Genomic DNA, 19,100 nt, shown 5'->3' on the forward strand with positions numbered 1-19,100 from the left:
GACACGTGTATGCATGCACTCACATACAAGTCTCGGAAGGGGAAATGCTTGTGTATATCGTGTAGGCGTAAGTATAAACATTTGTTGCTGTGCTAGCACAACGGAATAAGCTGTCACCTGAGGACGAGCATGACGTACGCACACATGAGAACACGGTGTGGTGAGCAGACGACGCAAGGAGCCGTCCACACCGCGGGGTTTCGTCCGCTCGCCGCTAAGTCTCGCGGCCAATAGAGGCATCAGAATTTGCGCAAAAGACGCTGCACGCATTGGAGTGCGCAGCAGAGTGCAGGGTCTGTTAACAAGTGTCATGACATCAACACAACTAAAAAGGAAGAAAACATCTAGAAAAAAAAAAGGTAGGCTGCGCGGAGACGTTCGCACGCTTGTTTTTGTCGCGATGGCTTGAGCGCCATCACATGACTCTGCTCCACCAATAGGGACGCTTAAAGATCATCGCCTGTGCTCGCTGGAGCGCTCTGGCGGAAATATACAAGGATGTTACTGTCGACAGTTTTATTCAGGTGGCTTAGTGGCAGCAATATCAGCTTGAGAACCGGAATTTCGGCCGACGTTTATTCTTTCGCACGGTGGTGTTTCTATAGCAGTATCTTGTATCTTAAGATACACGATACATTATTGAATGTATCGGAAATACAGATACAGATACTCGTTTTGCAAGACGTATCGCGATACAGATACCAGATACCCAAAGAGTATCTAAGATAGTATCGAAGATACATGTATCTTCGATACTGCCCAGCACTGGGTCAATCCCTCGCACTCCTCTGTTCTTTGACCGAAGAGCACTGCCGCCGCCTGCCTCACCCTTTCATACCCACCAAACAAGAAAAGAAGCCCTGTTCATCCCTCCCTCGACCGCTCAAGAAGGAACCGTATGGATTCCGAAAAGTAGGGAAAAATGTTCACTAAAAGTTCCAAAGATAAGAGGGCGTCGGCGGCGCTTCGAAAAGAGTGTTTTTTGTTTTCTTCGGGGCTTGCGTTTTCTACAGGCAAATGGTGTCGCCAGCGGGGTGGCCGCGCATTTTTTTTTTTTTGTTTGTTTAACTTTGTTGACAGAGGACGGACGAGCTGTATTGGAGCGGCGAGAAGAAAGGCGACCTCGTACGCGGCTCGTTCGTCAAAGCGACAGCAAACCCGGGAGGCCGTACAGCTCGAGCACATGGCCTTGGCGCAACTAGTGTGTGCGTCGACAGCCATGCCGCAGTACCGCGCGCACGCAGGGACCCCAAGCAAGCACGTATGCTATGCGAAAATCCATACGTTGCGAAGATGGGAGGAGTAAGACGACGGGGCAGAATGAGTAATTGTTTTCAAGGACGCGTGACAAGAAAAAAGGGCTTTGGAAAGTGCGAGAGTTGTATTGGGGTGCCACGTTTTCTTTCTCTTTTTTTCAGACAACTCTCGCCCTCTCTTTTTTTACCACTTCTTTTTTGTATGTTGTACATCGGACGGAAGCTACGAAGTTTGATGTGCCCCCATGCACACGCTCAGTTCGCTTGCTAGAACTTGCTTCTGTGTCTGCTGCGCGAATCTGCGTCGAATGAGCTACTACATCACATGCATTTCGCTGAAGCGCCAGTCGAACACGATCCTCACCTACTTCCCGAAAAAGAGTCCGTGTTCAGATTCAAGAGATGCAGCGACAGCACCGGAATGCCCGATTGCGGCCAAAAAGGAAGCGATGACTCAGCACTTATCGCCTTCAGATGCGTCAATCGATCAGTCACTTATCACTGAGGATACTTCAGTCGCCGAACCTGTGCACCCGAATGACATGGCAAAACGGTAAGCGTGCAGCTGCATTGAGCTGCACGTATATACTGTTTATAATCAATGCCACAAAGCTTATAGTAAATATTTACGATGCACTTTCAGATTTGTAGTTTGGCGAGGCTTGAAGGAAGTATAATATAGGATGTTCTGCTCACATTGTGCACAACATTCTCAGTTGCAGAGTTCTTTAATTGCTAAAGTTGCCAATGGGGCTTGTTTGTATGACATTTCCTGATTACTGTGGTAATCGGGCACAAGACACAATAAATGGGACACAAGAAAGGCACACGGCGCCGGGTGTCCTCGTGTGCCTTTCTTGCGTCCCATTTGTTTGCGCTAACATAGTAATAATTTTTTTAACAGCAATGCGCGACCGCCAGCAGGCCGGCACGTCAGCACCCTTATCACTACCTGGAGCTGAAAAACTAGCAAAAATAAGTATCTGCCAGGCATCTTTGTTGGAACTATATTACGCGTTGGTTTATTCAATATGCGATTTATTTTCTCCGTGCGCTGCTTCACTGAACAGTTTCTTGGCCCTCTCAAGTTTTTCAAGATCTTGCTGTAAAACGCTGAAAGATCATCATCATCATCATCACATTTGATATTATTATTATTATTACTATTATTCCTATTATTATTATTATTATTATTATTATTATTATTATTATTATTATTATTATTATTATTATTATTATTATTATTATTATTATTATTATTATTAGCAGTAGTAGTAGTATTGTTATTACTATTTGGTATCTCATATTTTCTTTGTTATTGCAATCCTCCAGCCTAAACAACGAAATGGCGTATTATGCAATGTGCCTGCACCCCCCCCCCCATCCCACACTCCTGTAGGCTTCTCAGAATTTCAACCCCCCCCCCCTGAGAGAATTCCTGGGTGCGCTACTGATTAGCATTCGTATGCAGGCGTGAAGAGCCTCACCATGGCACAAATATCTCTAAGAGGTGCACGTGCTCCAGTTACTATACCGTTAGTTGTGACGCGCCGCGCTTGTGCTTGAAGGCTTATTGGTGTAGGCAAGTATGAACATTCGCGTAGCCAGAGTTGCGGGGCTTCAACCGCCCCCCCCCCCCCCCGGAATTTTTGCATTTTGTATGTGTATATGTACACCCGCAGGTACAAACACGCGCACGGACATACGTAAAGCGTGTCGGAACCCCCCCCCCCCTCCCCTAAAAAATGTATGGCCATGCCCCTGAGTAGGAATAGCGCATGCTTGTGAGAAGCGGCATGTCGCAACGCATGTCACGTATGTAACCTAAAGAAGGCAGCCGTATGGTGAAGTTTAAGAAGACATAATTCAGAAATGTTCCATGCTGTGCCTGCATGCAACATCCTGTATGAATTCACTCGGCACGATCTTCAGCGCCATATGTCTTGACCAAGATAATGAGCGGACTATGACAAATCTACTTCATGGTAGCGCAGGCTTTAAGACAGGGACAACATAGAGGCACACTCAACACAACACAGCGCTCGAGTGTGCATTTTCTGTTTTCCATGTGTTTGGCTTGCGCTGTCATCAAGCAGAATGCAATACCAACAAACCCACATTGCCATCCTCATCGGTCTATGACGACGCCAAGGTATTTTTGATGATGTGATAGAGGCACCATTGCTTCGTTCACAGTGAATATCGTGTCATATATTAGTGTGAACGCAAGGAAGGAAGTTCTTTCTGCAGGGAACCACAAGCCTCTCATCAGTAGATTAAGTAACTTAACTGAAAGAAAGGCGGTGGTCAAGATATCTGGGTGTGAACACCGCGAACATATCTATGGTCGAGTGACTCTGATCGCCCACGTGAAAAATGCATTCCGCATACGCGCTTAATCACAGCGTGTCTCAGAGCTCTGCCGCGACACCCGAACCAAAGCAGTATGGAAGTAAGCACATTTATTTGTGGAACTCTGCGAATAATTTAATGTTGGGTGGTGTAAGCATCAGTAGTCCACAGTGTTCTGCGGCCGTTTCATTAACACACGATCAATGCATACATGCAGCCACCGATGCACAAATAGTCTAGTGCATCAAGATCAATCGCACTGCGTTGGGCGGGCGCGTTCAGTGCCTAAGAAAACTGCGCACTCCAATAGGCAGCGTTTGCGTGCCAAATCGAAAGTAGGGACAAAGTCTATAACACGAACAACCGATGACCATCCTCTACGGTACATTCGTAAATTTCAAAAAAAGCTGCATAACTTTTTTTTTGTTTTGTTTTGTTTTCAGAAATCTGTGCGAGTTTCATAAATACCATTAATTTTGCTATATATATACCTAGCCCGGCTAAAGTGTAGAGGTATCTGCACATCAGCAACTTGGAGATGGAATGGAGGATGAGGTAAAGAAAGCTAACAAGGTAATTGAAACTGTAATAGAACAACAGGAGGCATCAGAAGGAAAGCGAGGGAAACAGAAATAATAAATTGAATTCGAGGGATGGAAACAAAGAAGACAATAGAGATTTATGAACCGGAAAAAGAGGAATCGAAAGCGAAAGTTTATGTATAACGAAAATGGTGGAGCTTTGCTACTTGAGGCCCAAGCTTGCTACCCGACGACAAGAACAAACTGGAGCAAATATTCACAACAGGAGGAGGCATGTGTCTGCAGCAGCGAAAGTCCAGCAACGACTCAGCACATCGTATAATACAGTGCCAAGCTATTCACCCAGCAAGACCCGTAGAAGGCATCCACATTTTGCAGGCAATAGAATTCAAAGCGGATTTCAGAGCCAGTAATTGGTAAGAAGTCGATATGTGCAAGGTACGTTTAGTATTGGCAAAAAAAAAGTCACAGTTTCGCCGCAAGGTGAAGCAATGAATGCGATAGCAAGAAATTGGAATGTCACACGAAGAACGACAAGCAGCTCGAAACGCAGCGCGCCGCTGAAGCACAAAGAAGGACGCTCAAAAATAACGCGCAGGTACACACAGGACAAGCGCGAACTGTCACAGTTGTTATGTCTGTGTGTTTGAGCAGCGCGCTGCAAGTGTTCACTATGCAGAACCCGACGCTCTTAGATATTTCTTTTTCTTTTGCGAGATTGATAGAACCGGAGTCGCAGGAGTCGCTAAAGGCGTAGGTAACTGTAAAGTACAAAAGCCAGAGCGCTCGGCTACAACAGATGTAGTAAAAGATGACTATATAAAGCAGGCTAGGTGACTATATTTGTCAGCGCGCCATTAAAAGGTTAAATATCAAACAAGCCCCGCCACGGTGGTCTAGCGGTTATGGCGCTCGACCGCTGACCCAAAGGTCGCGGGATCGAATCCCGGCCGCGGCTGCTGCATTTTCGATGGAGGCGAGAATGTTTGAGGCCCGCGTAGAGCTGATAGGAGAGACACAGGGTAAATGCGCAGAAGACGAAGACAGAGAAGAGGCTTGACGCACACGAGCGCTGCTCGTGTGTCGAGCCTCTTCTCTGTCTTCGTCTGCTGCGCATTTACCCTGTATCATGTCACACCAACAAGCCCATACTGCTACCCTACTAATATAGGAAAGGCCGCCGTCTCGAGAAATGAGCACCCACAACATCGATCGCCAGGCTGGGGTACTCACTCATCTTTGGAAAGACCGGTGGGTGCCGGGCAGCACGTGGGAATCGATCCAAGTACCTGCGGCCATGGGTGTCGGCAGGGGGTGCGAAAGGGGCACTTACCCTAAAGTCACTGGAACGGGCAAAGTACCGCGACCGTCCTGCCCGCCGCCATATTTGGTCCAGCGCGGCCGAAGCTGAGGCGGCGCGGATTTCACGCGGAGTAACGCATGTTTTACGCATTGCGTGCGCTTTTGCAGCCCCGAATGAAGCATACTGTTGTTCTCTAACTGATTAGGAAAGAAATAGCGGCAGTTTTCACTTGCCTACACGCGCACGCACGCGTACTAACGCGATAAAGAAATGCGAACTGCGCGGCATTGTCGCGCTCGGCTGCCGGCATTTATTAACTGCGAATTATTTCTTAGCGAACTTCTGCGAGTTTGAACGTAGTATCTATCTATCTATCTATCTATCTATCTATCTATCTATCTATCTATCTATCTATCTATCTATCTATCTGTCTGTCTGTCTGTCTGTCTGTCTGTCTGTCTGTCTGTCTGTCTGTCTGTCTGTCTGTCTGTCTGTCTGTCTGTCTGTCTGTCTGTCCGCCCACGACTATGTGCTCTCCTGGCCGTTTCGTTAATGGGATGTATACTAAGTTTGATATGGGATAACATGACTGTATGATGAATATAAACTACAGGTGGTAACAGGAAAATAATGACATGTACGCCATGTACGGCATGAATTACATGCCACGCTCATGGTGCGCTTGCGGCCGCTTCGCTAGCTTGATACACACCAAAATTAATATGGCGCGACAAGAGTTTATGACGAACATAAGTTACTCGTCACAACGTGCAAATCATGGCAGGCATGCCATGTAAACATGATTTACATGACATGGTCTCGGGGCGCTCGCGGTCGTTTAGTGAAATGCATATATATACCAAAATTGATATTACGAGATATTTCCGTATGACGAACGTTAGTGACAGGTGGTAACATGAAAATCATGACTTGCATGTCATGTACAGCATCACTTACATGCCACGCTCATGCTGCGCTCGCGGCCTGTTCGGTAGCTTAATATAAAGCAAAATCGGTATAGCGCAAGGTGCATGTACCGCGAACATGAATGACAGGTGGTAACGTGAAAACCATGACATGCATGACATGTACGGCATGGTTTACATTACACTCTCTTTGTGCGCTTCCGGCCGTTTTGTTAACTGGATGTATACCAAATTTGGTACATGACATCGGTGCGTGACGAGCATAAATTACAGGTCATGCGTTGTATATACCAGATTCTACATGCATGTATGCATGACAAACATGCGATATATAGTGAACTAGATGTCATGACATAAATGACTTCATCTGCCTCAAAGACGAACAAGGCTATATATGCAGCTCTTTGCTGGCTACTTCGCATTAGACTGATTCCCACAATGCGTGGGATCTGCCGGATTGACACAAAAGGCACAATTATACAGTCACGTCACGCGCTTCCAATCTTGGTGCATATCAAGCCAGCGAACCGGCCGCGGGTGCACCATGAGCATGGCATGTAAATGATGCCTTACATTACATGCGTGTCATTATTTTCATGGTACACACTGTTATTTATGTTCGTCATGCAGTCACGGCACGCAATACTAATCTGTAGCAGCCAGGTTTCATGGCGCACTGATATGTGAGCTCAAAGGCGTGAATTTTACGCCAAACATAATTAATAGCTGCCCGGTAATGTTACTGTGCATTAACCTTTTGCGGAAACCACGCGAAACCAGCTGCACGAGTGCAGCGGAGACGCCAACATTACCCGAAACAACATTTGCGAATTCTCAATGAAACGCTTGCCTCAGAAAGGCGGGTATCAGTCGTGGGAACAAATTTTTGGCGCCGTATTCTGTGCAGCCACACAGCCCGTCGCATGGCAACCTTTTTCCCACTCGGAATAGCAAAGACGGCTTTGCCCGTTTCCCGCCGGTTGCTGCACCCAAAAGCGCAGCACCCAGGCCTTCTTCGATGCATCAACAAGCTTGCGATGAAGTGTCAAAACGATACGAGATGTCGTAATGTTCCTGCACGCTTTTCTGAAGCTATAACAACAATCTCCCTTCAAAGCGCCGTGCGTCGGCGGCCGGGAGACACTGGCGAGGCGAGCGAGCTGGACCATTTCTGTGGTGAAGCCGCCGAAAGGGCGCGGCGGCGAAGAGAAAAGGAACGCGGTACTTTTCCCGTTCCAGTGACTTTAACTTGCCCCACGCCCTCCCAAGCCACAGCAACACTTGCCCCCAACCCAAGCCACACCAGCGCTCCCCCCTCTCCCACTGATTCAACACGGGTTTGCACCCCCCAAGAGAAAATCCTGCCGACGACCATGCCTGCGGCATTGGAGGTGGACGCTCAGACCACACTATCGCCGCTGGGGTATCAGAGAAGTAGACGCAAGCTTCACCTGCAACCCCCCCCCCCCCCAGCCCCCTGCTCCTTACCCTACCCAGGCGTGATCACCATCTTCCTACACCCATACGGCGCACTGCTCTCATGTTCCTTTTATTGCGATAGCAATTATAGTATCCGCCTCGTGCGCTGCTGCTTTCAGTGGTACTGGTGGCGCCACCAACGGCGGACGGTGGTGATAGGTGGATACGCGCGGCTCATAGAAGCCGTGGGCAAAGCGCCTGTTACTCTCCGTTTTTCTATTCATGTTTCATTCTGGTTTGATATTTGTACTGCCGACGCTGCTCCACTAGACAACCATGCCGTCTGTTACGTCGATTGTTCTATATTATTTGTTTTAAAATGACAGGCCCGTTTTTTTATGCGTGCGCGCGATGCACTGCGTACGTTTCTTACGTGCATGTGTCCAAGTTGTTTGCGTGATCTGTTAACACAGATGAAATAAAAATTGTTGCAGTACAAAACAGCATTCTTGTTTTATTGAACACCCCAAACAGTACAACAACAATGACTATTACGGCTGTATGCCTGCTTAAGAAACGCACAAAAGGCACGCGATTTTATCTTCGCCCAACACTCGTAGCACTCAACTAGGCCAAGAAAACCAAAATCTCACTGCTGAACGTTTTAACAGCCGTCACACAGCTGCATAATAATGCGTGAAAGTACTTTAGCAAATGACCAACAAACATTCACACAGCATTTTTTTTTTTGTTCACAGACCGTGTTAGCATATGAGAAAGTTCTAACTGCATTGCAATCACATATTTCGGAATATCTAATCACTTTCACCATTGAAGCCACAATCCTCTAACACATGCGCTTTAAATTGAGCATGGCATTACTCAGACTTATATAGGAAATGCGCACGCGTGGCATTACTCAGATTTATATAGGAAATGCGCACGCGTGCAATGTATCTCGTATGCTAGATTCTCCTTTGGTACGTGCAGCTCAAAATAAAATGCGATTCTAGAAGTAATGTTCGCGGAGTAGCGAGCATATAGCAGGACAACTACTTACAGCTTCACTTACCTTTGCAAAAACGGTATTCCAATTGCAATTCGATATTAACCGACGCAACAACGATAACAACACGCTTGTTGCACACAGGCGTACCAGGTTGACGCTCGAGGCCAAGCGCGGTATTTTAAGTGTAGCACAATCGTGCGCGTACAGAACGCTAGAATATTCTGGCACAATGTCTTCAAGCTTGCAGTCACTTCAGCGGTTCCCACGATGTAGCACCAGTTGACGTCCTCGCGTCATCAAACTGCTGCGACGCCGAGAACTACACACACAGCTGACTTGGAAAAATGCGGTCTTGCAGGAGGCCATCTTGTCCAGCAACCAACGGACAAAAGTACACAGCTGAGGCGTCTGAAACATTGCTGTTGATGAGATGGCAGCTGGACGAAATCAGGGCTCATCGCCCGACGTGTGGCCACCGCCTTAACACAATATTAACGTTGCAACGTTCAAGGAAGACGCGACGAAAGCGACGAGCCCAGCCGGTCTTGTCGGGTGCGCTACTGCACAGTGCACAGCGCGCGCTCTCACGGCCACCGAAAGAAATAAAAGAAAGTGGAGAGAGGGGTCACCTAGGAGCATCGCGTATCGGTGGAAGCAAGAGGAAGTGTTGCGTCGTCGGTGTGGCGTATTGTCGAGAGATGGCGCTAGTTTGTTTTTGCGCAACGAAATCGCAAACTTCATTCAAAATGCATGGGATCCTATGGGGGGTTGGGAGAGGGTACAACCGCCTTAGCCGAGCGGTGGCGCCACCATACCGATAGAGTTCCGTTTGGGCAGCCGTGGCGAACTGACGTGCGCACGACATGTCCCACCGCTTGGCCGCCTCGAACGAGAGCTCCTGTCTCTCGTGAACAGCCACCCGGCCGTTCAGCTTACCGCAGAACCCCCCACGCTAATCTGCGATGGGTGAATCCGCACCCGACTTCTCAGGCTTGTCGGAATACCAGCGCGCAAAGGCCCGACTAAATTGGGAGCGCGAGAGCGCGCTGAAAGCGCGCCTACTACAGCTGCAAGCGCAACAACAACAGCAGCAGCTAGCAGAACAACAGCAACGGCAGCAGCAGCTGCTAGATGCACCTCCAGCCTCCCCTGACCTTCCCGAGCCGGCCGCTACAACCACGGCCAGCACGGTCGACTCCTCGACTGCGGAAGCTGGGGAGATGGACACTACAGCGGCCTCGCGAAAGCGGGGACGCGACGACGGCCCTTTGGAATGCCCGCGCAAGCAGCCAACCAAAGACGCAATTGCAGGAGACACACCCGACGGTTCCCCCTTGACGCGGGACGACTCGGCGTGCGTTGCTGCACCCCCCACTGCTCCCCTCCCGTCTGAGACCACCGGCGATAGTGTGGCTGCTACCCCTGCGGCCCCCTCCAGGATCGTCGGCGGGAAAAGGCGCCGAGGACAGCGGAAAACACGCTCCAAGCGCCGGCGGAAGCAGCGCGTGTTCGAGCCATCAACAACAGTGGCCCCGGCAGCTCCGAAGCCCGCAAACACCACGGTCACCGCGCCGCACCCACCGCCTGCCGAGGAAGACTTCGTGACGGTCGTCTCCAAGGCAGCGCAACGGAGGGCGAAGGCGCTGGCGGCCGCTGCCATTGCGACTGATCCGGCAGTCGCGGGGACTGTTTTGTACCGTCCCTCAGCCCCTGGCGGTACCTTCAAGGGATCGCCACGCCTGACTCTCGCGGCGGCGTTTGCTATGCGGCCTGATGTCGTGGCGGTGCGCATCAACCACCGCCGCAACATCGTGGCTGCAGACGCATCGACGCAGCCGTGTTTGTCAGAGCTCCTGACCATCAAGGAGCTCAACGGCATTCCCGTCACCGCCAGGGTGCCTGCGGATCGGCGCACGAGCGTCGGCTTCATGCACGGCGTTGACGGCCAGCCCTCGGACAAGCAGCTGCTCGAGGGCATCACATCGACGGTCCCGGTGGTTGCGGCGACCAGGCAGGGCAGCACGGTGCGGCTGCAGTTTGCCGGCAGCCAACCACCCGAGCGCGTCTCCCTCTGCGGGATCTGGCTTCGAGTACGGCATGCCAGACCGCGTCCCATCCAGTGCCGACAATGCGGGCGCCTCGGGCACGTCACCGAGGCATGCGAGCGTGTCGGCAACTGCCTCACATGCGGCCAACATCATCAGGCCACCGCCGTCTGCCGTCCTCGCTGCGTCAACTGCAGAGGGAGACACGCAGCCGACAACCCCACCTGCCCTCGCTGGCAGGAGGAAAGGAGAGTGGCCACGCTGATGGCCGCCGCTCCTACGCCGCTCTCGAGACGGGCGGTCAAAGCCGCAGTACGCGAGGAGTCCCGTGAGGTGCGCTCCTATGCTGCTGCGGTGAAAACCAACCTTCCCGAGAGCGACACCACGGATCCCGGCCTGCAGCGCCCTATTCCTGCGCCGCGCCGATCCCTCCTGCTACCGGCGAGCTCCCCGATCTCGAGCCCGCCTGCCGCACCACCCGCTGAGCCCTCCGAGGACCCCCGGGATGCCCTCATCACTAGCCTTCTTGCCGCGCTTCGGGAGGTGGGAAACTACCTCCCCGAAGGCCACCCCATGCGTGCTGTCTGCCTCCAAGCAGCTGGCGTGCAGCCCGGTGCCCCCAGGAAGGATTAAGTGACGTGCAGCTGGGGCTACGTGCCCCCTTACTTCGAGACGCCCGCCTGGAACTCTCGCAAACATTGCCTGCAGCATCGGAACGCTGCGGCTTCACTGCATCGCTTGCGTGTCGTGCGGGTGTGTGCTACATCTAACTCTATCCCTTCTCTTTTCTCTTTTCTTTTTCTGTTTTTCCCTCATCCCCCCTCCCCTATAGGCACTGCGCCGTGCTCCCTATTGGGCTGCAGAAATTAGGTGCCTTTTTTCCTTTCCTCTGAACCACTTAAGAAGAAGAAGAAGAACCGATATACCGATGCACGAGGCGGATAGACACTCCAGGTGCTCCAGGCGTATTCCTGCCGCCGCCGTTGGCGGTCGCCATGGCTCCGTATAAAGTCCAAGGACGATAACACCACCCTGCGCGTCGTATGTTCTCTGTGCGAGTGAAAGCGTGCGAGAGCCGCCGATGATCGCTGCTCAGGCGGAGAGTAAACGAGCGGGCCGTCTCCGTCGCGCGAAAGGCTCCCGGGGGTGTCCCGGAGGGGTGCTTGGCTTGGGCAGGAAATGCGTACTTTGATATGGCGGGCGCGGTCTCGCGCGCACCATCTGGACATGGGTCAGCAGACGGCTCATAGTTCATACCTTTATGCGTGCTGTTCTCATCGCTGTTTGCGCTGAAGCGATAGACAGCACGAAGGTCGCTTCGCTCCCTGCAGCGACCGCGTTTCCTCATGCCAGTGTTTTGTTGAGTTACGCAAGGTCGGATGCTAAAGGATCCTTTAGCATAGAGCTGACTAGAGTCGCTATCGCATTTATCGCCCTTGCAGCGAAACTGTAATTGTTCTGCTTTTTTTTATGTTCTCCCGTCGTTTTTTTTTTTTTCAGTCTATTCTTATAGTGTATGCGTGCGCAAGCACTCAGGCTTTAGGTTTGTTCCTGGGCACGTTGGACGGACGGACGGACGGACGGACGGACGGACTGACTGGCTGACTGACTGACTGACTGACTGACTGACTGACTGACTGACTGACTGACTGACTGACTGACTGACTTACTGACTTACTGACTGACTTGACTGACTTGACTGACTTGACTGACTGACTGACTGACTGACTGACTGACTGACTGACTGACTGACTGACTGACTGACTGACTGTCTGTCTGTCTGTCTGTCTGTCTGTCTGTCTGTCTGTCTGTCTGTCTGTCTGTCTGTCTGTCTGTCTGTCTGTCTGTCTGTCTGTCTGTCTGTCTGTCTGTCTGTCTGTGGCTCGGTTCTTGCCGCCACGCAGAGTAACAGACGACGCTCGGCCGGCCGCAGCCGCGAACCGCTTTCGGGACGCGCTTGCAAGCCTAGGCGTGTTATTGGTCGAGACCGAAGAAAACAAGCTTCGCATGGGATACAACAATGAAAATCAAGCGATGACGTGCTTCTCACAATGACCTGCCTTTGGTTTCCGTCTTTCCGAGGATGAAGGTGGGAAGTAAACAGCTCTTGGAATACAACATCAGGGGTCCTCGGTCACCATTATTGTTAAAAACGATCATCGACATAACTGCACTTTGAATAATGACTGGATAAGTCCGAGTGAATAAAGGTCTGGGGCAGACTTGGCGCCCCCCTTCGACGATTAGGGGGGGCGGCCCTGCCCCCCCCTCGTGCGCACGTTTGTACCTGCGAAGGCGCCTGCACACCTGCACTGTCACTGGGCACATTTTGCCAATAAAAATGTCAAATTCTGTCTCTTACATGACGAATTCCTTGTGACCGTTTTTAGGTCTATGAACACAAAAAAGCAGCGTCGCTTTTTTTTTCGTAACTAATAAGGGTAAGTTGGGAATCGTTCACCATGTGTGACTGATAATCAGATCTGTTAATTATGGATAACTGCCACTGACACGTTTTCAGCTCATTTCAGTGTGATGACAACCTGCAAAAGCGTTTTCTTCTGCTTCAAACTTCACGGCGCATGTTCATATTGGAAAGCTGAGGAAATCATCTTAAAGGTCTAGTGACGGCATTAAAATTTTCAAAGCCATGTAAAACAGAAACTGACTTCATCCGCGTAATAATATGCGTTCAGTTTACCTAATTACGCATACGGCGCCGCGAGGCGCTGGTTTTCGTCACACTGTGACGTAATAATGTACATACATAAAGTTAAACTAGGTTAACCTACCACAGCAGTTCCATTTTTCCACGAGCCGATTTCGATATGTGTGAGTCCACCACCGCCTACACCACCCCTCCCCAGGTGAATCCAACTCGACCCCCCCCCCCTTACCAATTATTTCCGAAATAGCTTTGTATATGTCACGTTCACCATCATAACATGGTCGAGGAAACACATTCAATTCGAAGCAGCGCGTTTCAAGAACCATTCATCTCACACTTCGTTGCTTACATGACCGAAGCGTTCAAGTTAACTATCAGCGTTCAAATGTATCCTATGCATATGCATACTAACTCGCTTGAATGGCACACCCCCGGCAGCTCACTTTTGCGGAGAGAAAGTTCAAAATACTTCCACAAGACGTTTGAACTGTTTGAACAGTCGCGGTTTTTATCAGCAGCTGTGAGCCCTGGAAATACGGAAGAACGATAGGTCGAAAAAAAAAATGTTCCCTTCGAAGCAGCACGAGCTCCATTCATCTCATACTTTGTTGCTTACATGACCTAAGCTTTCGCAAAAGGACCATTAGCATTTAAATTTGCCCTGTGTACGTGTTTATTTAATTCGGTTAAGTGGCACAAGCCCGGGGTTGTGTGTACTGCGCAGCCGCAACTGCGCCGCGCCGCCGCCGTCGCCGCCGCCTACCTACGAGCGACCGCTCCGGCAACTCCGGCTGCTACGGCCCCTGCCAACGGCGTTGGTTTGCTAGGTTTAGACGGTTTAGATTGACTTTAGTTTCTGTGCTTGTGCTGCCTTGTCGCAAGCATAGTTAGCATCATGACACGCCAGTGTACTAGCTATATTTTAAACCTACTGCAGCATAAAAGAAGCTGTGCTTCGTAGAAAATAGTTTGCGAATGGAGCTATGATTTTGAGTCGCATGACCGACAAAACGGAAGGCTGTTGTCCAAATGTGCCTGTCCTTCGCTGTGATTGCGACAGATGCAGCCGTGTGAACCCAGTTTGGTTTTAACATAGTAAGTATACTGCTTGCGAAACGCTTTCTCGTTACGCTTGGGTGATGCATTTTGAATTCTTTTCGGAAACCTGTGGCTGTTCTTATTTGTCGCGACACCCTTCATTCTTACTCGTTCGTGCAGCTTTCAGTGTTAAATGTAGCCGCTACGTGTTTGCTTCGATTTGCCTGTCCTAGTTCCCATAAACTGAATAAGTCGATTGCTGTACTGAACGCAAGACATGAGTCCAGGGGCACTGTCTTGCGCCCCGCTGTTATCTCAGTATTTGTGAACGACGATAGGCGCCGTATTCTGCGAGCATTATTTTTCTGTTTCTGACCTTCGTTATTGGCTTGCTAGATCCGGGATCAGCCAAACACAACTTTTAAGAGTTAAAGAGCCCGCGCCTGCCATTAGTCTGCCAATCTCTGATAGATACAGTGACCAATCAGCAGCGCGACGTGCTTTATCTGGATTGCGTAAGCTCGCGAAAAGTAGATCGTCCTAACAGCGCTGAGCTCGAACGGCTCATGCGCCGTCGCTTGTTTATCCTCCGTAACACACTGATAAAAACGGCGACTGTGGCGTGCACTTCATTCCTGCTTCCATTGGCATTCGTCAACCACTGTCATGTCTGTCTTTTAACTGAAACACGTGTCTTATCATCGCAATTTTATTTGCCGTTATTGCTTGGCCAATGCTGCGCACGTGACCTCGTGTGTGTGTGCCCATGTGAAAGGGTATACGCATAACCAAGAGGTAATGTGCTACTTTGACTCATTGCTAATTCTCTTGTGCCTGTGTTTAAAGAGAGTGAGGGCGGGGTTTGTTCAGTCGTGTAGCTACCATTTGATCATTTGTTTATGGTGCAAGGTTGCTTATGTGGACCCTTAATAGTTTGACTCGGCTTGAGCAATAACATTCTCGAATAAAAATGTCTGCAGTAATTTTCTTACTGGTGCAAAAATGGATAGAAACGAGAAAGATCTATCCATTTGCTGCTCACAGTATACTTTCCTGAATTTGTAGCCTTTTCACGTGTTTTAACTTTTTATTCCCCAACATTTATGCATTACACTTGTGCAGCAAGGTTGGACTTGTGAAAACTGCAGTGTTGTATAACATGATACTAGTACTAATATATGCACTTTTTTTGCTACGAATTGTTATTTAGGAAAGGAAAAGCTACAAAAGAACATACTTGTGCTTGAAAGAAAACCTCATGATTGGAAAAAGTTTGTCCCGGTACAGTAACTAAAATTAGCACGACCACCTTAAAGGGGCTGTCACTCAATGGAGTGAGCTAACAAGAAGGCTAGCAATTATCAACAGCATGAGAGCGAATAATACCCCGGTCACACTGGCAAGTTTAGTGTCATTTTGAGCGAGTGCACTTACGCCCCCAGAATGGCACTTTGACAGCGCGCTGCTACACGAGAAAAGGAAGTGCACTTTGGAAATGATTGTAATGGCGATGGGTACTGAAGTAGCACAACACGTATTTGTTATTTCAGGCAGTGTTTCTTAAGTAATACTGTGTTACAGCTATAACCAGCCCTTAAAATAAAATTTACGTACAAACGCGGCGGCTGCAGCCATTGCACAGCGCGCGCTGGGCATGCCCCTGGCGGTCGGGGCTGTAAACTGCCCGAGAACGAGAAAAGCAAAGTAGTTTTTTGTATTATAGTATGTTTTAATGCATAAGAATATTCCTAGTAAAGAAAACGATAGTTAAAAAATGCTATGAACTCAGCTTCGGATAATAACTTATTTATTTTCGAGCCACTGCTATCGAGGCTAGACACTCCGTCTCGGCGAAGTGAGTTTGGCGAACGCACTCGCCGGCAAGTGCGCTTTGCAGCGAGTGTCACTAAACGTTCCCGTGTGACAGCGTGCGAATGGCATTAGCGGCGAAGTGCACTCCCTCAAAGTGCACTTAAGTTGCCCCGTGTGACAGGGGTATAAGCTGACAGTTGGAAGTGCCGGAACAACTCATAGCTGGAAAGGAAGGTCTTAATGAAGTTGCACGCTGCAGTATGGTAGATGCAAGGTTCTCGTTTTTACGACTCTTCTCTCTTGATAGTCGTGTGCAGGATTCATTTCAGCGATTCATAGGCATAGTGCAATGCAAAATTAATATTTTCACTATTTTGGGGGGGGATGAACTGTAAAGAAGATGCTATTGGGTGCAAGGCCCACCACTGGAGACGCCGGAGCTGCGATTGTTGTGACGTGCACGGTTGGACCATATGACCTCATGTTGCTCTGGCGAAGGCAGACGGTTTAACACATTGCATTAAACCGTGATTTCTAGCGTTTTCCCCTTCGAACAGCATTGTGTTGCTCTCGCTTCGTGTGTGCGGACACCTAGAGACTACACAATCTAGGAAAGTGCAGTCAAACTTATCAGCGGCATGGTACTTTACACTGCTCCGTGCCACAGTGTGAGCCTAGTGTGAGCTTTCACTTTCACCATTACCCTGATTTGCAAGAGCGTGATACTGCTGTCACCTGACATTCCTTTATTGTTATCTCCAGCTCATGGGGTTCCTTGCTTATAGAGTGCCTGTAGAATGAGCCCATCCAGTCTGACTTCTTTATGTTGCGCTACAGGTGACAACATGGCCAGCTTCAAACACTGATTCACCTTCTATAATTGTTGCCGTTTCACGTCCCAAAACCATGATATGATTATGAGGGATGCCGTAGTGGAAGGCTCCGGAAATTTCAACCACCTTCATGGGGTTCTTTAATGAGCACCTAAATCTGAGTATACGGGCCTCAAGCACTGATTCACCATTTAATAGCGGCTGCAAAGTATCATGCTGCTTATCAATGAAGTTGTAAATGCTGGACACTGGTATTTTCACTGAAACTTAAAATTACCAGCACAGCTATCTGACCTAGTTGGAATCAGTTCATGCTTATGAAGCGCGAAAAAAAATAAATACGGCGACAAAGCAGAGATACATAAAGGACAAATGCTTGTCCTGTGTGTATCTCTGCTTCATCCCCGTGTTTTTCGTGGTTCATAAGCTTAATATTGCCATATAGACGTGAGGTGATAAAGGCGGCTGGCACACAGTGCATTTACTATCACAATCGAGCTCTATCGGGATCGTATTTTTCTATCGTGTTTGGCCCCTTTGTGCAAACTGCAGAACGGAGTAAATCGTTGAAAATTTTCATCCTTATGTGGCTCGATGGCAATCGAAAATGCACCATGTGGCAACCATAGAAAATTGCCACAGACAAACTTCTGCCCACGTAAAATGCTATCTAGCTACAGCTCTGAATGAGGTGCGCGCATGCACATAGCTCTTGTGGGTTTGCCTCCAAGAATTTGAGAAAGGTTGCGGCTATGTTGGGCTGCTTCCCATAAAGCGAAGAAACCACTTGCATAGTGCTTTATGAGGCTATGCGTACTAAAGAGGAATGTAAATTTGCTCATGCCATTTCTCTCTCATGTCAACCGCGACCCGTCTTTAGATGCGAACCTAAATGAATGAAGTTACACAGTGGTCACGTTGCGCGTATTTCTTGCAGGTAAAATATGATTTTTTTTTTTCGTAAAGGACACGCTAAAGCCCATTAGATGATTAGGTTCATTGCAACACAAAATGGCTCTCTACCTTTTAAAAAAAGCAGCGCACTCGGCCCCCATGGCTTCCATATCGGTGGCCGTAGCAGACAACACCAGCAGTCAAGGTGGTGTCGTCATTTTGAGGAACGTATTATTTTTTCGAAGCAGTTTTTTTCGCATTTCCTACAGTCAGTGACGAAGCCGCAGCAGCATTTTACTGACTTTGTCAAAGTGAAGTGCAACAATAATAATAAAAAAGAAGATGCGAAAGCGGCTGCGAGCTGAGCTGAAGAGGGCTGGCGGAGCAATCCAACCTTGCACGACGCACGGACGCCTCCCCATAGTGGCACCACGGTATGTCCTCGCACCCAATATGTGAGCGGTGCAGCTACACTACGCACATTGCTCACACCAGGCAAAGAAGCTTTCGTGCAATGGCAACATGTGCAGTGTCTGCAGCAGCGCTGGTGAACACGTGTGCCTCTTTTTTATCTTCATTTCTTGTCACTTCATTCGCAGGATGGAATATGCAAACTCAGTTTCGCTAGATTTCATTTCTAAAGTACAGGCACACATGAATATTATAGCTCATAACCAACGTAGTTATATTCCATCCCAGTGTTGCAAGAACTTCTATATTAAAGGAGTACTGACACGAATTTTAAACATTTTCGGGTTGTTGCTCTAAATAAAAATACTGTTGTCAAGAAACCTAAAACGAGTATTGTGGTGCCTGGGAATGCATCGTATATATTTTAATTACTGCTACCTTAAAAAGACACTTTTGGTTTCGATATCAAGGGGGCAGCTCCTCAGTGACGTTTCATAGCAGTGTGACGTCACGGGGATACAGAAACTCGCAACATACTAGCAGCAAATCCTCATCTGCTCATGGTGCACATAAACAACGAGGAGTGAATTGT

At 49.0% G+C, this 19,100-nt stretch overlaps 1 protein-coding gene across 2 annotated transcripts in view; it reads left to right on the top strand.

Annotated features, from left to right (window-relative positions):
• The first annotated feature begins 1,611 nt into the window (after positions 1 to 1,611).
• LOC119378846 (uncharacterized) overlaps positions 1,612 to 19,100 on the top strand; it is a 40,978-nt gene continuing 23,489 nt past the window's right edge. Inside the window, exon 1 of one of the 2 annotated variants that reach the window (XM_049411574.1) lies at positions 1,612 to 1,809. In XM_049411574.1, coding sequence (XP_049267531.1) covers positions 1,731 to 1,809 — 79 coding nt within the window. In that variant the 5' untranslated portion in view covers positions 1,612 to 1,730. Of the gene's footprint in view, positions 1,810 to 14,270; positions 14,616 to 19,100 lie in introns of those variants that run through there. The other variant, XM_037647879.2, reaches the window with a different exon arrangement.

The sequence above is a fragment of the Rhipicephalus sanguineus genome, chromosome 1 (assembly GCF_013339695.2).
Source record: "Rhipicephalus sanguineus isolate Rsan-2018 chromosome 1, BIME_Rsan_1.4, whole genome shotgun sequence".
NCBI lineage: Eukaryota > Metazoa > Arthropoda > Arachnida > Ixodida > Ixodidae > Rhipicephalus > Rhipicephalus sanguineus.